General features: G+C 38.6%; 1 protein-coding gene across 1 annotated transcript in view; it reads left to right on the forward strand.

Moving 5' to 3' along the window:
- Positions 1-6,001: 6,001 nt before the first annotated feature.
- lamb1a (laminin, beta 1a) overlaps positions 6,002-16,701 on the forward strand; it is a 37,005-nt gene continuing 26,305 nt past the window's right edge. Inside the window, exons 1-6 of the mRNA XM_078791048.1 lie at positions 6,002-6,032; positions 6,978-7,165; positions 14,117-14,255; positions 15,631-15,704; positions 16,015-16,203; positions 16,280-16,343. Of these exons, the coding sequence (XP_078647174.1) occupies positions 6,002-6,032; positions 6,978-7,165; positions 14,117-14,255; positions 15,631-15,704; positions 16,015-16,203; positions 16,280-16,343 (685 nt within the window). The remainder of the gene's footprint in view (positions 6,033-6,977; positions 7,166-14,116; positions 14,256-15,630; positions 15,705-16,014; positions 16,204-16,279; positions 16,344-16,701) is intronic.

The raw sequence follows: 16,701 nt of genomic DNA on the forward strand, positions 1-16,701 counted from the left end.
CACGTATAGACAAGCATTCACACCACACTCACGTTCATACCTATGAACAATTTGGAGTCGCCAATTAACCTAGCATGTTATTGGAATGTGACCCACACACACGGGGAGAACATGCAAACTCCACACAGAGATGCCCGAGCAGGGATTTGAACCCAGGTCTCCTAGCTGTGTGGCCTGCGCGCTAACCACTCGCACATCGTGCAGCCTGATGTTTAAAGTGCTCCTGAAAAAATAGACACAAGCTCATACAGGTATGCTGTAGCAGGTTGTATACTGTACACTGTATACTGTACACTGTACACTGTACACTACAACGTGCTATATGTGAACTACAGACACTCCAGATGAAATAAGACAAATCATTTCAGGTGGACTGTACACGTAAATGCATATATCATATACATCGTCTGGCCCCACGGCCAATTTGGTTAACTCAATGTAATGCCTGAGTGTAATGCCTGAGCTTATGATTAAGGAAGATGTAGTCACCCATGCAATTCCAACACTATAAGTAAGACATTTTTTTATGACACGCTTCTTTTTTTCATGCAGACCTGGGGCAAACAGTGCTCTTATTTTGAAGGACGGTCACAGATGTGTCTTCTGTGTGGGTGGAGAATGTATTTATGGATGAGAGAACTGCATTCAAAAGTTGTCATATTTTTTCACTCAGAGACTACACGTTGTCTATGGACAATTTGGAGTGGCCAATTAACACACTGCTATTTGGAGAAAGCCAATCCTGGAATAGTCAAATGACAACAATGCAAAAATGTTTCGTATGCATACAACCTATGTATTAATAATGGATAAAAATCTGTATAGGGTCCATTGTTAGAATATTAAAGTGTTGGTGCTTCAGCATGGCTTCCTGTAGGTTAATTGTGACTTCAGTGAGTGGCATGTGACGTGTTTAGTATAGTATGTTGATTGTGCATCATTATGGAGGACCAAAACTGCCAAAATAATAAATAAATCAAAGTGGAAATAAAAGCAAAAATGAACAAAAAGAAAAAATTAAATACAAAAAAATAAATACAAATGGAAATAAAAACAAAATAATTTTTTTTTAATTTTTGAATCTTGTTTTTTATTTTTGTATTTATTTTTGCTTTTATTTATTTATTTATTCATGTATATATTTTTTTTATTTTTGTATTTATTTCCATTTATATTTATTTTTTGTATTTCATTTTTGATTTTTTTTCATTTTTGTTTTTATTTTCACTTTTATTTATTTATTTATTTATTATTTTGGCAGTTTTGGTCCTCAGAAATGCAGAAGGAAAAACTATTCAAATGAGGGGGCGGTCCTAAGTGTGTCTTGGGTTGAACTGTTCGCCTATTGGTTGGTCGACATGTGAGTGCGAAAATCGACTAGGTATGCCTGCAAACAGCCACAGCAAGAGGAAGTCACCACACCACTCTCGTCCGATTCGTCCGAAGTTGAAGCTTGTGAAAGCAGAAAGTAAAGAATGAGTCAACACACCTGAACTGGAATTAAGTAAAAGCGTAACACATCAGCTGTTTCATACTTACCACGTTCCAAATCATCCAAACGATTGGCAGCGTCCCTGAGAAGCTCGGACACCGACTTCCTGGTGGACCCCGCCATTATTGTTCCGGTAAATGTATACTTTTCTCCCTGTATACGTCCTCTTGCTGTGGCCGTTTGCAGGCATACCTAGTCGATTTTCCCACTCACATGTCGATCAACCAATAGGCGAACAGTTCAACCCAAGACACACTTAGGACCGCCCCCTCATTTGAATAGTTCTTCCTTCTGCATTTCTATGAGGACCAAAACTGCCAAAATAATAAATAAATAAATAAATAAAAGTGAAAATAAAAAAATTAAATACAAAAAATAAATATAAATGGAAATAAAAACAAAAATAAAAAATATATACATAAATAAATAAATAAATAAAGGCAAAAATAAATACAAAAATAAAAAACAAGATTCAAAAATTAAAAAAAATTATTTTTGTTTTTATTTCCATTTATATTTATTTTTTGTATTTAATTTTTTTTTTTTTCATTTTTGTTTTTATTTCCACTTTTATTTATTTATTTATTATTTTGGCAGTTTTGGTCCTCCATACATCATCAGCCTGGTTAACATACTAGTCCTTTTCCAAAAACAAACAAACAAACAAACAGAGAAACAGACAGACAGACAGACAGACAGACAGACATCAAATATGAACAATGTACAGCATAAACAGTAATTTGTACAAATAATTTAAATAATTTTGAATAAATAATAATATTGAATATTGTGCTAATACATGCATTAATACTGATCACTTTTACTTGATCAGGTAAACATTCTAAACAATATTTTCAACAGCAAACGTGACCAATTTAAAGAAACAATATAGCTATAACAAAAGAAAACATCAGTAGATGTTTTCACCTGAGAGGAAGAACCTCATCTAAGAGCAGTGAGGGGATACAGCCACAAGGTGGAGCCCTCATCAATTTACACTGTACTTAAACCCAGCCTGGGTTAGGTTATCCCAGGTTATCCTAGCTGATCAATAACACACTGAAACAGCCTTAATCCCTTTTTTTGTTTTGTTTTTTGCTATAAACATCCCAGGACGGAGCAAGCAAAAATCTTTATTTTGAGCAACCATATTTTGTAAAGTTTATAAAAGTCTTGACTTACATACTTACATACTCTATAGTGTAAGGATACAAAACATGTATAGTCCATCTTTTCTTGAAAGGCATTTTGGTTTTCGTGTTTGGTGTGCTTCTTTGAAAGCACCACAGCCATTCTCTAATGGTCTCCTGCTGATGTGGTGTATCCCTCCAGTTAGACCCGATAGAGTCTCGCTAGACTTCTTCACACTAGTCCAGTGGAGTAAACCTGCTTCTCCACCTCCTACAGATGCTTCACGGTTGTCATTGCAGGTGCCAGCGTGAAGATACACTTGCATCTTTGTAGATGGTTTTTGAAAATTAATATGTCTTTTTTTTTTCTTGGTTGGCCGGGCACTCCTGGGAAGGTTCACCACTGCTCCATGTTTTCAGCACACATAATGTCAAAATTAATGTGAATGTTGGTTTACAAATTAGATCTGTGAGAGTTAACAAAACATTAACGTCATTGGTGGGAGAGAAAGGAGCGTTTGATTTGCTCACTCACACTGTATGGGTAATCTTGCCTTATTGGTGAGCTTTTTTCAAATGGTCACCTATCAGAGCTATTTTCAATGTAGTCTGATTTATCTATATGTCATAATTACCTCCCACTATATTAGCTTGATAATTATCAGTCCAATGATTATCGTGCACCCCTAATTTAGACAACAATTTACACACATAATAAAGAGGTTGTTGTGATTTTCAGGTTGCCTGTGAATGCATCTTGCGGTCGTCTAGTGACAATGAGTACGTGTCATTTCCAGGACGAGCAGAAGGACAGTTGGCGATACATACTATATATTGTTTTGGAATTCCACTGCTGTTGGTGTCGTCAGGTCAGAATAAAGTTATGATACAGCAGCAGACTCTGTATGACTCTTGTTACATGCTGTTGCTGTTGCCCCGTGTGATGTTTGCTGACCTCTGCTGTCGCCATAGACACATCTCTCCCTGGTCCTGCAGAATCCATGAGACGCAACTCTGCCTCTGCTACTTGTGCTTGCCAGTTAGTCCTCTGTTTCCAGTCGAGTCAGATCTTCCCAGTTTTGCCTGCCTGCAAGCAGATTCTTTCCGTTGGAGACCCTCGTAAGTCCACTAGCACTGCACACATCTCGTTTTGTCTCATGGCTTCGCCTGGCACCCAGCAGCCCCCTTACTGCCTTTTTGACCTCTGACCTCTGAGTTGCCTTCTGAGTTTTTGTGTTCAATAAAGCCACTCAAGAAAGAAACCTCGTCCTCCTCTCTGCGACTGGGTCCAACCTGTAACCCCCCCTGACTATTTCATTTTCACTGTTTCATTCACGTTTTTGTTTAAATATATTTGGAGAACAATTCCCAAAATAAAGCAAACCAAAAGGCTGCTGTTGGATGTGACGTCACGGCGGCAGAATAAAACCTCGCTCCTCAGCAGAACTTCCATCGATTGCCGCAGTCGTTACACAACACGAAGGTGGTCATTGGCTCGTCTGCGCTGCATTTCGGGTGTGGGTGTCATTTCGGGTTCTGGTCTGTCCACTGGTTCCTGACAGTATTGTGGCCGTCATAACAGATAGATGTGGCTTGACATGGTGCACACATAATTATGGTAAAATCCTAAATGTAATACAGTAAATAATTCAGTTAGTGCCATTTATGTGCTATTTTTGACAGCACTAATTAAAGGTTTTATAATGGCGACAGTTTGTAATTCAGCTTGTAATTTCCATGATTTCCTTAGGGATTGTGACAGAGAAAACTTGATGCAATATACAACACAAATCAGCACTCCAAAACTGATGATGATGGTGTTGATACCTTCATGTTAGTTTGGAGACAGATGTGACGTTGGTCTCTGCAAGCTGCTACAGGTTCTGGGTCATTGTAATGAGCTACTCTCAACAAGCACACAGAATTGAATGAGTCTTCAGGTGTTCAAGTGGGGGGTCAAATTCCCCAGCATCCCCCACCCAGACACACATTCATCCTTTGTTCTTGCAGGTGAGATTACAGAGGTTTTTCTTCAGTCGTGGAATGTGGGGGGTTGTAATGTTAACCCAAAAAAGCCCCAAACCAGTGTGTGCTTAAAGGGAAATAGTGGGGGATATACCACATATTGTGATGCTTTTTACTAAGTAATGTCAAAGCTATGTGATGTTGCGAATTGGGTATTACAAATTACATTTATTTTTTAATATATTTTTTTTATTTAATTTTTTTATTTTATTTATTATGTAATGTTACATTTATTTAACAAAAAAAATAAACTTTGGGAAATAGCGACCTTACCCGTCATTTTATTGAAGCCACAGCCTACGATGGTCAAATGACACATGACCACTCCAAACTGTTTTTTATGTCACGTAGGGACTGAAAGTTAAACACAAAGCTGTATAGAGTCTATTATATTATTATATCTATAGGACATTTAATTTAAGTTAACATTGACGTTAACAGGTAATTTAGCGGGCTTGTGTAATACTGTAATATACATTTTTAGTATATCAGTAGGGCGGCACGGTGGTTGTGGTTAGCGCGCAGACCTCACAGCTAGGAGACCAGGGTTCAATTCCCACCCTCGGCCATCTCTGTGTGGAGTTTGCATGTTCTCCCCGTGCACGTGTGGGTTTTCTCCGGGTACTCCTGTTTCCTCCCACATTCCAAAAACATGCTAGGTTAATTGGTGACTCCAAATTGTCCATAGGTATGAATGTGAGTGTGAATGGTTGTTTGTCTATATGTGCCCTGTGATTGGCTGGCGACCACTCCAGGGTGTACCCCGCCTCTCGCCCGAAGACAGCTGGGATAGGCTCCAGCACCCCCCGCGACCCTCGTGAGGAAAAAGCGGTAGAAAATGAATGAATGAATGAGTATATCAGTATATTAATCATACAGGAAGTCGCAGTGCTACTTGAATAAAGGTGTGGATGGAATCAATAGCAGTATAACCGATATGTGCAAATACCAGAATGGAGTTTTGTTTTATTATTGCTGTTTTTAAAGCTTGTTCAACAATGAAATATTAAATGGTTTAAAATTTCCAACGTAATGTGTAATGCATAACGTTTTACACAAGCTACATGGTTATAATTACGACGAAAATTTAAAGTTGAATGACCAACAATAGCTAATGCAACTAATAAAACGTTTCTCTATGACTCCGCGTGCATATAAACTCCCCTAAATAGCAAACTTGCAATTAAAATTTCAAAGACCAAGCGCAAAACCAGTGATTTATTTTGACAAGTTTGCCGGATGCTGTTTGTCGGAACGCACTCTTGCTTGCTTTATTGAAGAAGGCGAAGAAGGTGTGTGGGCGTCTTCAGATCTGCAAAAGTTTAGATTGCGGCGGTTTTGTGTGAAGGCGAAGATGCGGTGCGTTCAGCTGGGACTGCTTCTGGGTAAGAAACTAAGATAATGTCTATATTACAAAAATACAAACAAGTAAATCCACTCGATTTAATTCATGCATTTAATGAAGTTGTTTATGGACTTTTGTTGTTGCCTGGCTAATGCTGCAGGCGCACATTTATATCATTTTATAAATGAACATGAATCGCTGTTAAAATAATAAACTGTGAATGACTTCACAGAAGGGCTGTCCGTATTTCGGCCTGGTGGTCACTTGGGGGCCACAGCTATGTATTTTCTTTGCTTTTTCGTGGGCCGGTCCCAGAGCCAGCCCTATTCCAATGTGGCGCTCTAGGAGAGATTTCATTATAGAGAAATCATAATTGGGGGTTCCTTTACATTTGAATCAATGTGAGCTTTTCTATTTTGAGACTTAAGAGTAACTACTTGTTTTAATATAATTATAATAAAGGTGAAGTTTTACAACCCCCTGGAGGCCATAGCACCCATAGCATTTACCAACCTTGCCTAATGGGTCAGGCTGCTCTGCCCGGGACAGAGTGTAAAAATGCAATTAAACAAGAACTGTCAAAAGAATAAAGCAGGATAATGTTGAATGTTGAAAATGTTGAAATGATAACCACGTTGTCACCGCAAGCAGCTTTTTGGGGGATTATTTTTTCACTTCTGAGCCTGGGTTGGTAAATTTCAAACATCAAAATAGGCACAGAATTCTTCAATTTTTTTGTACTACAGTTTGAACAGTCCTGCTTCACACAAAACAAAACCACAGATCATAGTTTTCTTTTATTATTGTAACAAATCGAAAATGAAGGACAATGACTTTGATGAATTAGTAATTCATACAATAGTTGATTCTGAATTGTACGCTACTCCAAGTTTACACATTGCACTCAGTTCAGTAGCTTAATGTCGAAATAAGATATTAAAGCAGCAAATCTTTCTCATGGTCTTTATTGATCTTCTTTTCTTAGGTTTACTGGGGTCCACCTTGTCCCAGCAGGATGAGGTCAGTCTTGCAGGGCTCAGTGATGGCTGCACCGAGGGTAGCTGTTACCCAGCCACAGGAGATCTTCTTATTGGTCGTGGCCACCAGTTGTCGTCCACCTCCACCTGTGGACTGAATCGTCCCGAACCCTTCTGCATTGTCAGCCACCTGCAGGTAATAAAGCCACGAGATTTGTGAGTTGCAGATATGTCACCACCAAATGTTAATATTTCAACATGTTTACAATTTTGAATTTTATTTGGACATACTACATATGTTACTACATATGTTACATATGTTGTATGTTACTACATACTTTGGTATACTGTACACCACATACCACACTTCACAATTTCACTTGTCCAAAAGGAGTAGGAAGAAGCAGAGCTTATTCAACCTTACCCCCTCTTCATTTCACATCAATCATTACATTATTACATAAAATGACATTTGTTCACTTATTACTCCACATGTGCTCTTTGCCAGTTCTGAAACAACATCAGAAAATGAAGAAGGAATATAGCAGTTTAACAATGTGTTAAATCAATATAAATAAATTGTATATATAATAATAAACAATGAAGAAGTTAATAGTTGACACACTACAATTACATCTGGGATGCACAGAGGCAAAATTGTATCTCTTTCTAACTGCTAAGCATTTTCCCCACACAGATGTTTGGAAAAATCTCTATTCACACCAGTTGACTTCAAATCAAAATCTCTCCACGTATAATCATATTCACCTAATGTTAGCTGCCAATCAGAATCGTCAGATCCCTGTCTCCATGAGCTCATTAAAATGTCCGATCCACTTGTCATCCTCTTCCTTGTCTGTCATGCAAACGCAGGCCAGCATTTACAGCGGGATGTTGAACCCCACTGCTGCTTTGTACACTACTAAAAGTGTATTTTCTGGAGTCAATTCTCCCTCTGCTGTGGCTACTTCCACGTTTTTTTAAAAAAAAAACTACCCCCATCAATACATTGGAATCTCAGCTAGCTTATGTCCCGGTTAGCAGATTTTTTGGTGTACTTCAAATAAAATGCTTAGTTTGCGTAGATTTCTCAGTTAATGCCCAATATGGCACAAGTCTTGTCGTGTTAATTAATTCATTGTGTTAGTTAGTTAATCATAAGAAATTGGTATTAGTATGAGCATAAAACAGTCTGGAAACCAAAATTAATAGTACCTCAGCCCTGTCGACCATCAACTATGTCATCAGTGATTGACTCTGTAGTTTAATACAGTTACACCGCAAGTTGTTAGCTTTCTGATGAGTGAGACATGCAACGTCCAGGCAGTCCAAGCGGAAGCTGTTGGGATTCTTACATTTGATCAAACTTACTTAAGATTTGTCCGATCAAAACACGATCGCCGCATTATACTTGTAAACACGATGTGAGCATCCGCTTTACCATCAGAATTTACTACTTCCTGACTCTGTACTCATAACATCATGGGAACTGTAGTTCTTTTAGTCATACATTTTCCACATTACAATTCAAGCTGCTGAGTTCAAAGCCTATGAAACAGTGTCAGCTTATAGTAAGTCATTCACAGTATATTTTCTAATTATGATTGTAAAGGCACAATTTGTGAGTGGTCATAAAACCACCTTCAGATGTGCAAAAATGTTGTCCTGCACTGGTACGCAAGTTTGCGTGCAAATGAGTACATTTACTGTAAACAGATGTGAAGTGTGTGTAAACTGTAAGGGCTGCATGGATGTGGCAAATTTTCTAAACTTCTGGCTCGCATAATCATAATTCCACTTGCATGAACTAGTCGGGAACGCGATGCAACCAATTCGCAAACAGTGTGGGCTGTGCATCACACATTTTATGATAGTAGTCTGATAGTAGGAGGATCCAGCTTTGTGGCTTCTTCATAGAAACATATGTACCCTTGTATGAATGACATGGGCCAAAGCAGGACAAAATAATAGCACTAGCGCTGCACAGATGCGGGAAGTGGTGGTGACAATGTACGTATGCGGAAGGCAAACTGCGCAAACTAGTCTTCACACTTTTCAGGCTTACCATCTAAATGACATGTTTGACACTGCAGGACAATGCCGTGTGATTAGTATTATATTTTCTTGGGCAAGGCGGTCATAAAGTTTGGCCAGTGTCAGCGTACATGTAAAAAGACAGCAAATCAGTTTAGCAGAACCGCTATGATAGTCCACATGTTTTTCAGACAGTATCATAAACAATGGGAGGATGCCCAGTGGGATACATTATGGTCATTGTGACCATGCATGTCTTGTTACTTTATTTGTCAGTTGGTCTTTCTCAAGCTTTATTTTTTTCCATGTTTTGTAAGCTTATTGATGTTTCTACCACATGCTTTTTAACATCAGAGACAGACTATTTCTTGATTACATTGTTTACATAGTTTTCATACAGAAAGCATTATTTGTTAATTCAGTCTGCAATGTGTTTTAGATCCTACATGCTCTCACCGTATTGTATGGGGTAGTGAAGTACGACATACACTACATCTAAATAGTGTTTTTGGTTCTCGCATTACATAGTTAACTTCAAGATGACACGTTTTGTTAGACTGGTCCCTGTCTTCTAATGGAATGGAATGTTCAACAAAATAAACAAAGTTGTGTGACTTTGTCTGTGACTTGAAGGGGGGAGTGGAGTTGGGGGTTACAGTCTGCAGCACTTCCTGTGCTGACTACCCATCTCAATCCATTTACCGCCCCCCCTCCGTGACACACACACACACACATACACACAAACTACACAACCCCCATAAGGAGGTGCTGATATAACAGGAGGCAGATGTTTGTCCAGCTGCTAAAGAATACTGTGGAGTTCTTTCACTTGGAGTAATCCTTTTGCCTCAGACAATAGTTGGACATGAAACAGAGTCATCTGTCGAAATTAGCATGTCAAATGACGTTAGCATGTCACTGCTGCCTTTTCCTTGCAGCACATTTTGCAACTTTGGCACTTAAGTTTGGGTCAAGTTGCTTTGTGATGTTTTAGTCTTCTTTGTAAGATGAGTGATGGCCTACGATTTCCGGTGGCTTGACAACCTCGTAGTGAGTTCATTAAGAGCTCATGATTGGCTCCTGCTAAAAAAGAGCTACATTTCCCTCACTTGTGAGTTTATTCATTCATTTATTTTCTACCACTTATCCTCACGAGGGTCGCGGGGGTGCTGGAGCCTATCCCAGCTGTCTTCGGGCGAGAGGTGGGGTACACCCTGGACTGGTGGCCAGCCAATCACAGGGCACATATAGACAAACAACCATTCACACTCACATTCATACCTATGGACAATTTGGAGTCGCCAATTAACCTAGCATGTTTTAGTTTAAACAATTAGTATTAGTTCTAAAATAAAAGTGATGTCACAAGATCAGAACACAGCCATAAATTAGCCGCAGTGCTGTGTAAGCCGCAGGTTTTAAAATGTTCCGAAAAAAGTAGCGGCCTACACACCGGAAATGTCGGTATTTCATTAAGTATTGCAGCCCCAGACATGACCAAGTAAGTCCAGAGTAAGAGTACTTTGTATTGTTCTGTTGATGGAGAAGTTAATAACTTTGATTTCACTCTGTCTGAAGTAAAACAGTATTTTTTTTTTCATAATTTTGAATTGATGGTAACAGGAAAACCTTAAACATTCACAGCATCAATCAAATCAATCACAGTTTTCAAATTAATTAATCATAATTAATCACCATGTCTGAAATATGCCCATTTTACCGTATTTGTATTGAAAGAAAGACAAATTATAGGGCAGGATTATGTATATTTGTATATACAGTAAAGTCTCGTTATATCGATATTGTCGGGAGTCGGAAAAAATATTGATATAACCGGACTGTCGATATATCTGATCCTGCGCCGAACTGCATTAACTGCTCAACCCGCCCCACATAGCTGGCCAAACACATGCCTGCAACAGAAGAACCAACTGCGTTCGTGGTTTCTCTCGTGTGTATAGATTCTATACAGAAACCACGAACGCCAGCATGTACATATGAAAATCAGTGATTATTGCAAGCGATAAAAAGATATCTGAATACAACACAATTAAATACATCTGTTTGTACGCTTGTGTCTTCGTTGGAATAGGTGTGTATGCTATGTCAGTTGGTTCTTCTGTTGCAGGCATGTGTTTGGCCAGCTATGTGCGGCGGGTTGAGCATGACCTGTGAACCAGGAAGTGCGGGAATCGGTGTGTGTGCTGCGCTCTGGTGGTAGAAGTGTGAAAAATAAAGTTGACTGGAAGCAGCCGTTCGCCGTGTTCTTTTTTGGTATTGAAATCCTTAAGCAAAGATTGATTTAAGCTGCTTTTGTATCGATATAAGCAGACCAAATTGGCTGGCGGGAGATGAAAAGGGCATCGTAGTAACCGGATTATCATAATAACCGGGTAGCGTACTAACGGAACTAATTATATCATAAAAGACAAGAAATTTGCCGGGAAATGAAAATAGTATCGTAATAAGTAGTAATTCGTTATAACCGATATCGATATAACGAGACTTTACCGTAGTTACTAATTAGTAACTAGTTAGTATCAGAACACAGCTATAAATTAGCCGCAGTGCTGTGTAAGCCGCAGGTTTTAAAACTTAACTTAAGTATTGCAGTAAGTCTGTAAGTACTTTGTATTGTTCTGTTGATAGAGAAGTTAATAACTTTGATTTCACTCTGTCTGAAGTAAAACAGTATTTTTTTTACAATTTTGAATTGATGGTAACAGGAAAACCTTAGACATTCACAGCATCAATCAAATCAATCACAGTTTTCAAATTAATTAATCATGATTAATCACCATGTCTGAAATATGCCCATTTACTGTATTTGTATTGAAAGAAAGACAAATTATACGGCAGGATTATGCATATTTGTATATATTAACAGCGCACATATTTAAATCTAATTAAAATATGGCAAAAATATGTTTCATTTATTTAATACTCACCTGAAGTCAGCTGGGATAGGCTCCAGCATACTCTGGGGACAATACGTGGCACAGAGGATGGATGGTTCCTTTAATAGCAGATTTATTGAATCAGACTTGAACTGTTTAATTCTGAGCAATGAGGACTTGCGTTCAAAAACACCACGTCATTTAAGATGAATTCACATGTTTTGAGTGAATTTGAAGGGATTTCCCAGCATCATTAAATGCAGTAAAATGGACTGAGCATTAAAGATTACAAAGTGAGTGACAAGAATATTCACTGATTGTTTCTATTTGCATTTCTGTTTTCTGTTGAAACCGAGAGTTACTTCTTGGTGAATGCGAAGGCCTACCAGTTTGATACACACTTCTCAAATAGCCAATTTGCATTTAACTATATGTTATTGTGAATAATTCATGATATTCATCTACCCTACCGCAATGCATATAAAGCTAGCAGTTAGCAACATAAACAAATACACGCCAACATAACATCTCAGCTATAAGCAGTACACTAAACACACTGAAATAGCATGTTAACGATATCAATTGGTAGCAATGGCTAACTTAGCTCAGCAATTATCACCCAGCTCGGCAGCTGAATCCCAACACACTCCAATATTAAGGTAGAAACAACATCTAGCATTGACGAAATGATAAATAACAGGGTGACTCACGTGTATGGTAATGGTAATGGTTTTATTTCATTTGAACATGCATCAGATTCCAATTGAGTGCATCCCATAATCAGTTCCCAGTTCCACATGTCCAAAAGGAGTAGGAAGAAGCAAAGCTTATTAAATCCTACCCCTCCATCTGGTACTTTTACAATCAGTAACTGTTACATTTGTTCACTTCCTGCTTCCCCAATATAGTTGAAGTTTTTTTTATTTTTTGTCACATACCAAAGTACTGGGTGATATGAGCATCCAAAGCCATAATGGGTACCATAGTAAGTGTCAATATAGTGATATATATAGCACATCATGACTGGTTCAAGACTCTTCATCCTTGTATTTAGCAAACATCAACTGCTTGTATTGTTTCTTGAATTGGCTCATCGTTGTGCATTGTTTGATTTCCTTACTCAATCCATTCCATAGTTTGATTCCACATACTGAAATGCTATGGCTAGCATAATGTAGTCCCAGCATAGTCTGAAGTCTTCCCTGAGATCATATTTCTAGAAAAGTACTGTATTACATTTTTAGCTAATTGGTTATTATTTTTAGCCTTATGCATTATTTTAGCTGTTTGAAGATGAACTATATCAGCAAGTTGAAGTATTTGTGATTTTAGTAATAAGGAGTTAGTATGTTCTCTGTAGGCGGCATTATGAATTGTCCTTACTGGCCTTTTTTGCAGTACATTTAGCGTGTGAAGATTGCTTTTATAGTTATTATCCTATATTTCCACACAATAAGTAAGATATGGTAGAACCAGAGAGCAATGAAGAGTGTGGAGTGATTTCTGATTGAGAACAAATTTTGCTTTGTTCAATATTGAAATATTTCTGTCCACTTTATGTTGCATTTTTGTAATATGAGGTTTCCAGCTCATATTTTCATCTATTGTGATTATAAGCGCACACTGTCAGTTTAACATCGAATGTTACGACAAATCTGAAACTGCGTGGCTGCCCCGGTGCATTCAGGTGCAAATATAGGATCGTAAATGGGAGCTGAGTTTAATCATGTTCACTGAAAGGAGCAAAAGAGAATGTACAATTTTTTAAAGTACTTTAAAATATATTGCGATCGAAGTGTTACGATGATGAATGGATTCGATACGAATTTGTTTTAGAGTTGAATTAGAATTACACTGCTATTGATGTGTTCAGCTCAGAATAAAGTTATGAAGAGGCAGACATACTGGGTGTGACTGTGGGGAGCTACACTGTGCCGTCTTCTGTGGTCATAACAGAGCGATGGATTGCCATGATGGGCATGCGTTAGTTACGCATTTAACGTAAATAATGAACTCCATTAGTTACCGCCGTTACACGTTATTTTTGACAGCCCTACTACCGACATGTTTGATGTGTGTAAAGTTTTGAAGGATTAATTCTATTTCTCTGAAGTCATACAGACCAACAGCAGGAACACGGGAATCTGAGGAATTCCCCCTTTCATTAACTCCCCTTTTTTGCTTTTCTGCCCCACTCTTCCTCTCTTCCATGCCAGGAGGAAAAAAAGTGTTTTGTGTGTGACTCAGCGGTCCCCTACAGCGAACCAACCAATCAGACCAACAACCATCGTATTGAGAATGTTGTAACTACATTTGCCCCGAACAGACTGAAGACCTGGTGGCAGTCTGAGAACGGTGAGAACCAAACAGCCGTCCAAGGTCAACATCAGTCACACCTGTAACCTCTTGAGCCAGATATCTTAGCTGACTAAAGGCCTCAGTACTCTAACAGTTACCAAACAGTATTATGACTTTCATAATTGTGTGTGCAAGTAGAAAGAGATTCACGCTAAACTCCATTTCTTTGGAAACTATTACTTACCATTACTTTGAAACTATTCCAACATCAACATGTTTTGGCTCATTGAGGACACATTCCAGTAAGAACACACAGTTTGTAATTCTGCATTTTCCATAAGAACATTCATTCATTCATTTTCTACCGCTTATCCTCACGATGGTCGTGGGGGGTGCCTATCGCAGAGGCGGGGTACACCCTGTACTGGTCGCCAGCCAATCACAGGGCACATATAGACAAACAACCATTCACACTCACGTTCATACCTATGGACAATTTGGAGTGGCCAATTAACCTAGCATGTTTTTGGAATGGGGGAGGAACCTGGAGTCCTCGGAGAAAATCCATGCATGCAGGGGGAGAACATGAGAGAGATGGCCGAGGGTGGAATTGAACTCGGGTCTCCTAGCTGTGAGGCCTGCATGCAAACCACTTTCTACCGTGCAGCCTCCAGAATAACATTTCCATTGGAAATAAATGAACAGTACAGTTTTTACAAGTTAAATTTACCCCTCCCTTTATTTTTTACTCCAGACTTCTCCAGACGTACCATTTGACCCTTACTTACCTCAATTCGCTTTTGGCTCAACATGATTCTTGTTCACACAGTGTCTCGGCTAGCAACAGTCAAGGGATCTTCTCAACTCACACAACATACTTCCGGTCTTCAAAATAAAAGAGCTTTAGGCTACATTCTGCATACTTATTGTAATGAAATAAGGGTGTCATCAAAGATGTAGCTTTCACCGACAATGAGGCGACAAACAAAGTAAACATATTGTGCAAAAGTGCAGTCATGTAAAAAGAAACTTCATTATATTTAGATTCAAATTGGCTGCTTTGATATTTATACACTGGTTGAAAATAAGTTAGTAAAGTAAAGTTCAGGTTTATATCATTACACAATTCATGGAGAAGTTCAGACATGTCATCCAAAAACAACTCTGGTTACCCTCATTTGCAAACTTTTATGACCCTGCCTCTTGAAAGAATCGGAATCGAGAATTGTTAGGAACCAAAATCGACGCTCATAAAAGCAAGCAATTTCTTGTTAATTCTTTAGGATGCTTATTCTGTACAAAAATGGTTTTGCCATCAAAAACTTTGCTCTTGCAGAACTTGAAATTTGTGCTGAAATCTTCAAATTTGGAATGCATCATTGGGGCATTGACATATTTTGGAATGTTTATATTATTGATTTTCTGTCTGCAGGCCTGGAAAATGTCACAATCCAGCTGAACTTGGAGGCAGAGTTTCACTTTACTCACCTCATCATGACCTTCAAAGTGAGTTGCTGCCCTTGAAATTGGGTTGGGATATTGGGAATTTATTTTATTTTATCGGGATATTGCAATGGTCGATTTTAAAAAGTGCATAATTGTAATAGACTTTCAAACTCTTGGAAGTCAGGAACATTTAGTGTGAATCTTTCCCTTGCATATTAATTATTATCTCTCCGTTAGAGGTGTGCACGCAGCCCGTATTTGTATTTCTTCTGGTGGGAGAAGCATTTGTATTTCGTCTCGAGAGCTGAGTGTATCATGACACCCCTATCATGAGTGTTTCTGTGTTCCCTTTCAACCGTCATCTCTGAAGACATTCCGACCTGCTGCCATGGTGATTGAGCGCTCAGCTGATTTTGGGAAAACCTGGAATGTGTATCGTTACTTTGCCTACGACTGTGAAACGTCCTTCCCTGATGTTTCACCCGGTCCCATGAAGAAGGTTGATGATGTCATCTGTGACTCACGCTATTCTGACATTGAACCGTCTACTGAAGGCGAGGTACTGGTATCAATGACTCTCTTAGTGGTTGCATGCGGTTTGAAGAGTCAGTAATCTGGTGTGTTTTTTCACTAAGGTCATTTTCCGAGTTTTGGACCCAGCGTTCCGGATCAATGACCCCTACAGCCCCCGAATCCAAAGTATGCACAGACTTGCACTAACATTGTTTGATGTGTTGTTTGACTAGTTTAATATTGTTTAACTCATTCAATCCAAGACCTTTTTCAAAAGTCAACCCCTTCGGTACGAGCTATTTCAGACGATTTTGACAGATTTTTTTCATTGTGGTCTATGGCTATATAAATATGGAATATGGACTCCTGTCTTTCATCAGTTTGGTCCGTTTTTAGTCTAATCAGCAATAGAACATACATAGATACGTTTCAGGAAAATATCACTTCACAACAATAAGATAGAATAACAGCTTTTTGTTAAAAATGCATTTCAAGCATAACTTTCACTTTCGCAATTTTTTTTCTTTACGCCACAAACGTTCAG

The sequence above is a fragment of the Doryrhamphus excisus genome, linkage group LG6 (genome assembly GCF_037039965.1).
Source record: "Doryrhamphus excisus strain RoL-2023G ecotype Guam linkage group LG6, RoL_Dexc_Guam_v1.1, whole genome shotgun sequence".
Lineage (NCBI taxonomy): Eukaryota > Metazoa > Chordata > Actinopteri > Syngnathiformes > Syngnathidae > Doryrhamphus > Doryrhamphus excisus.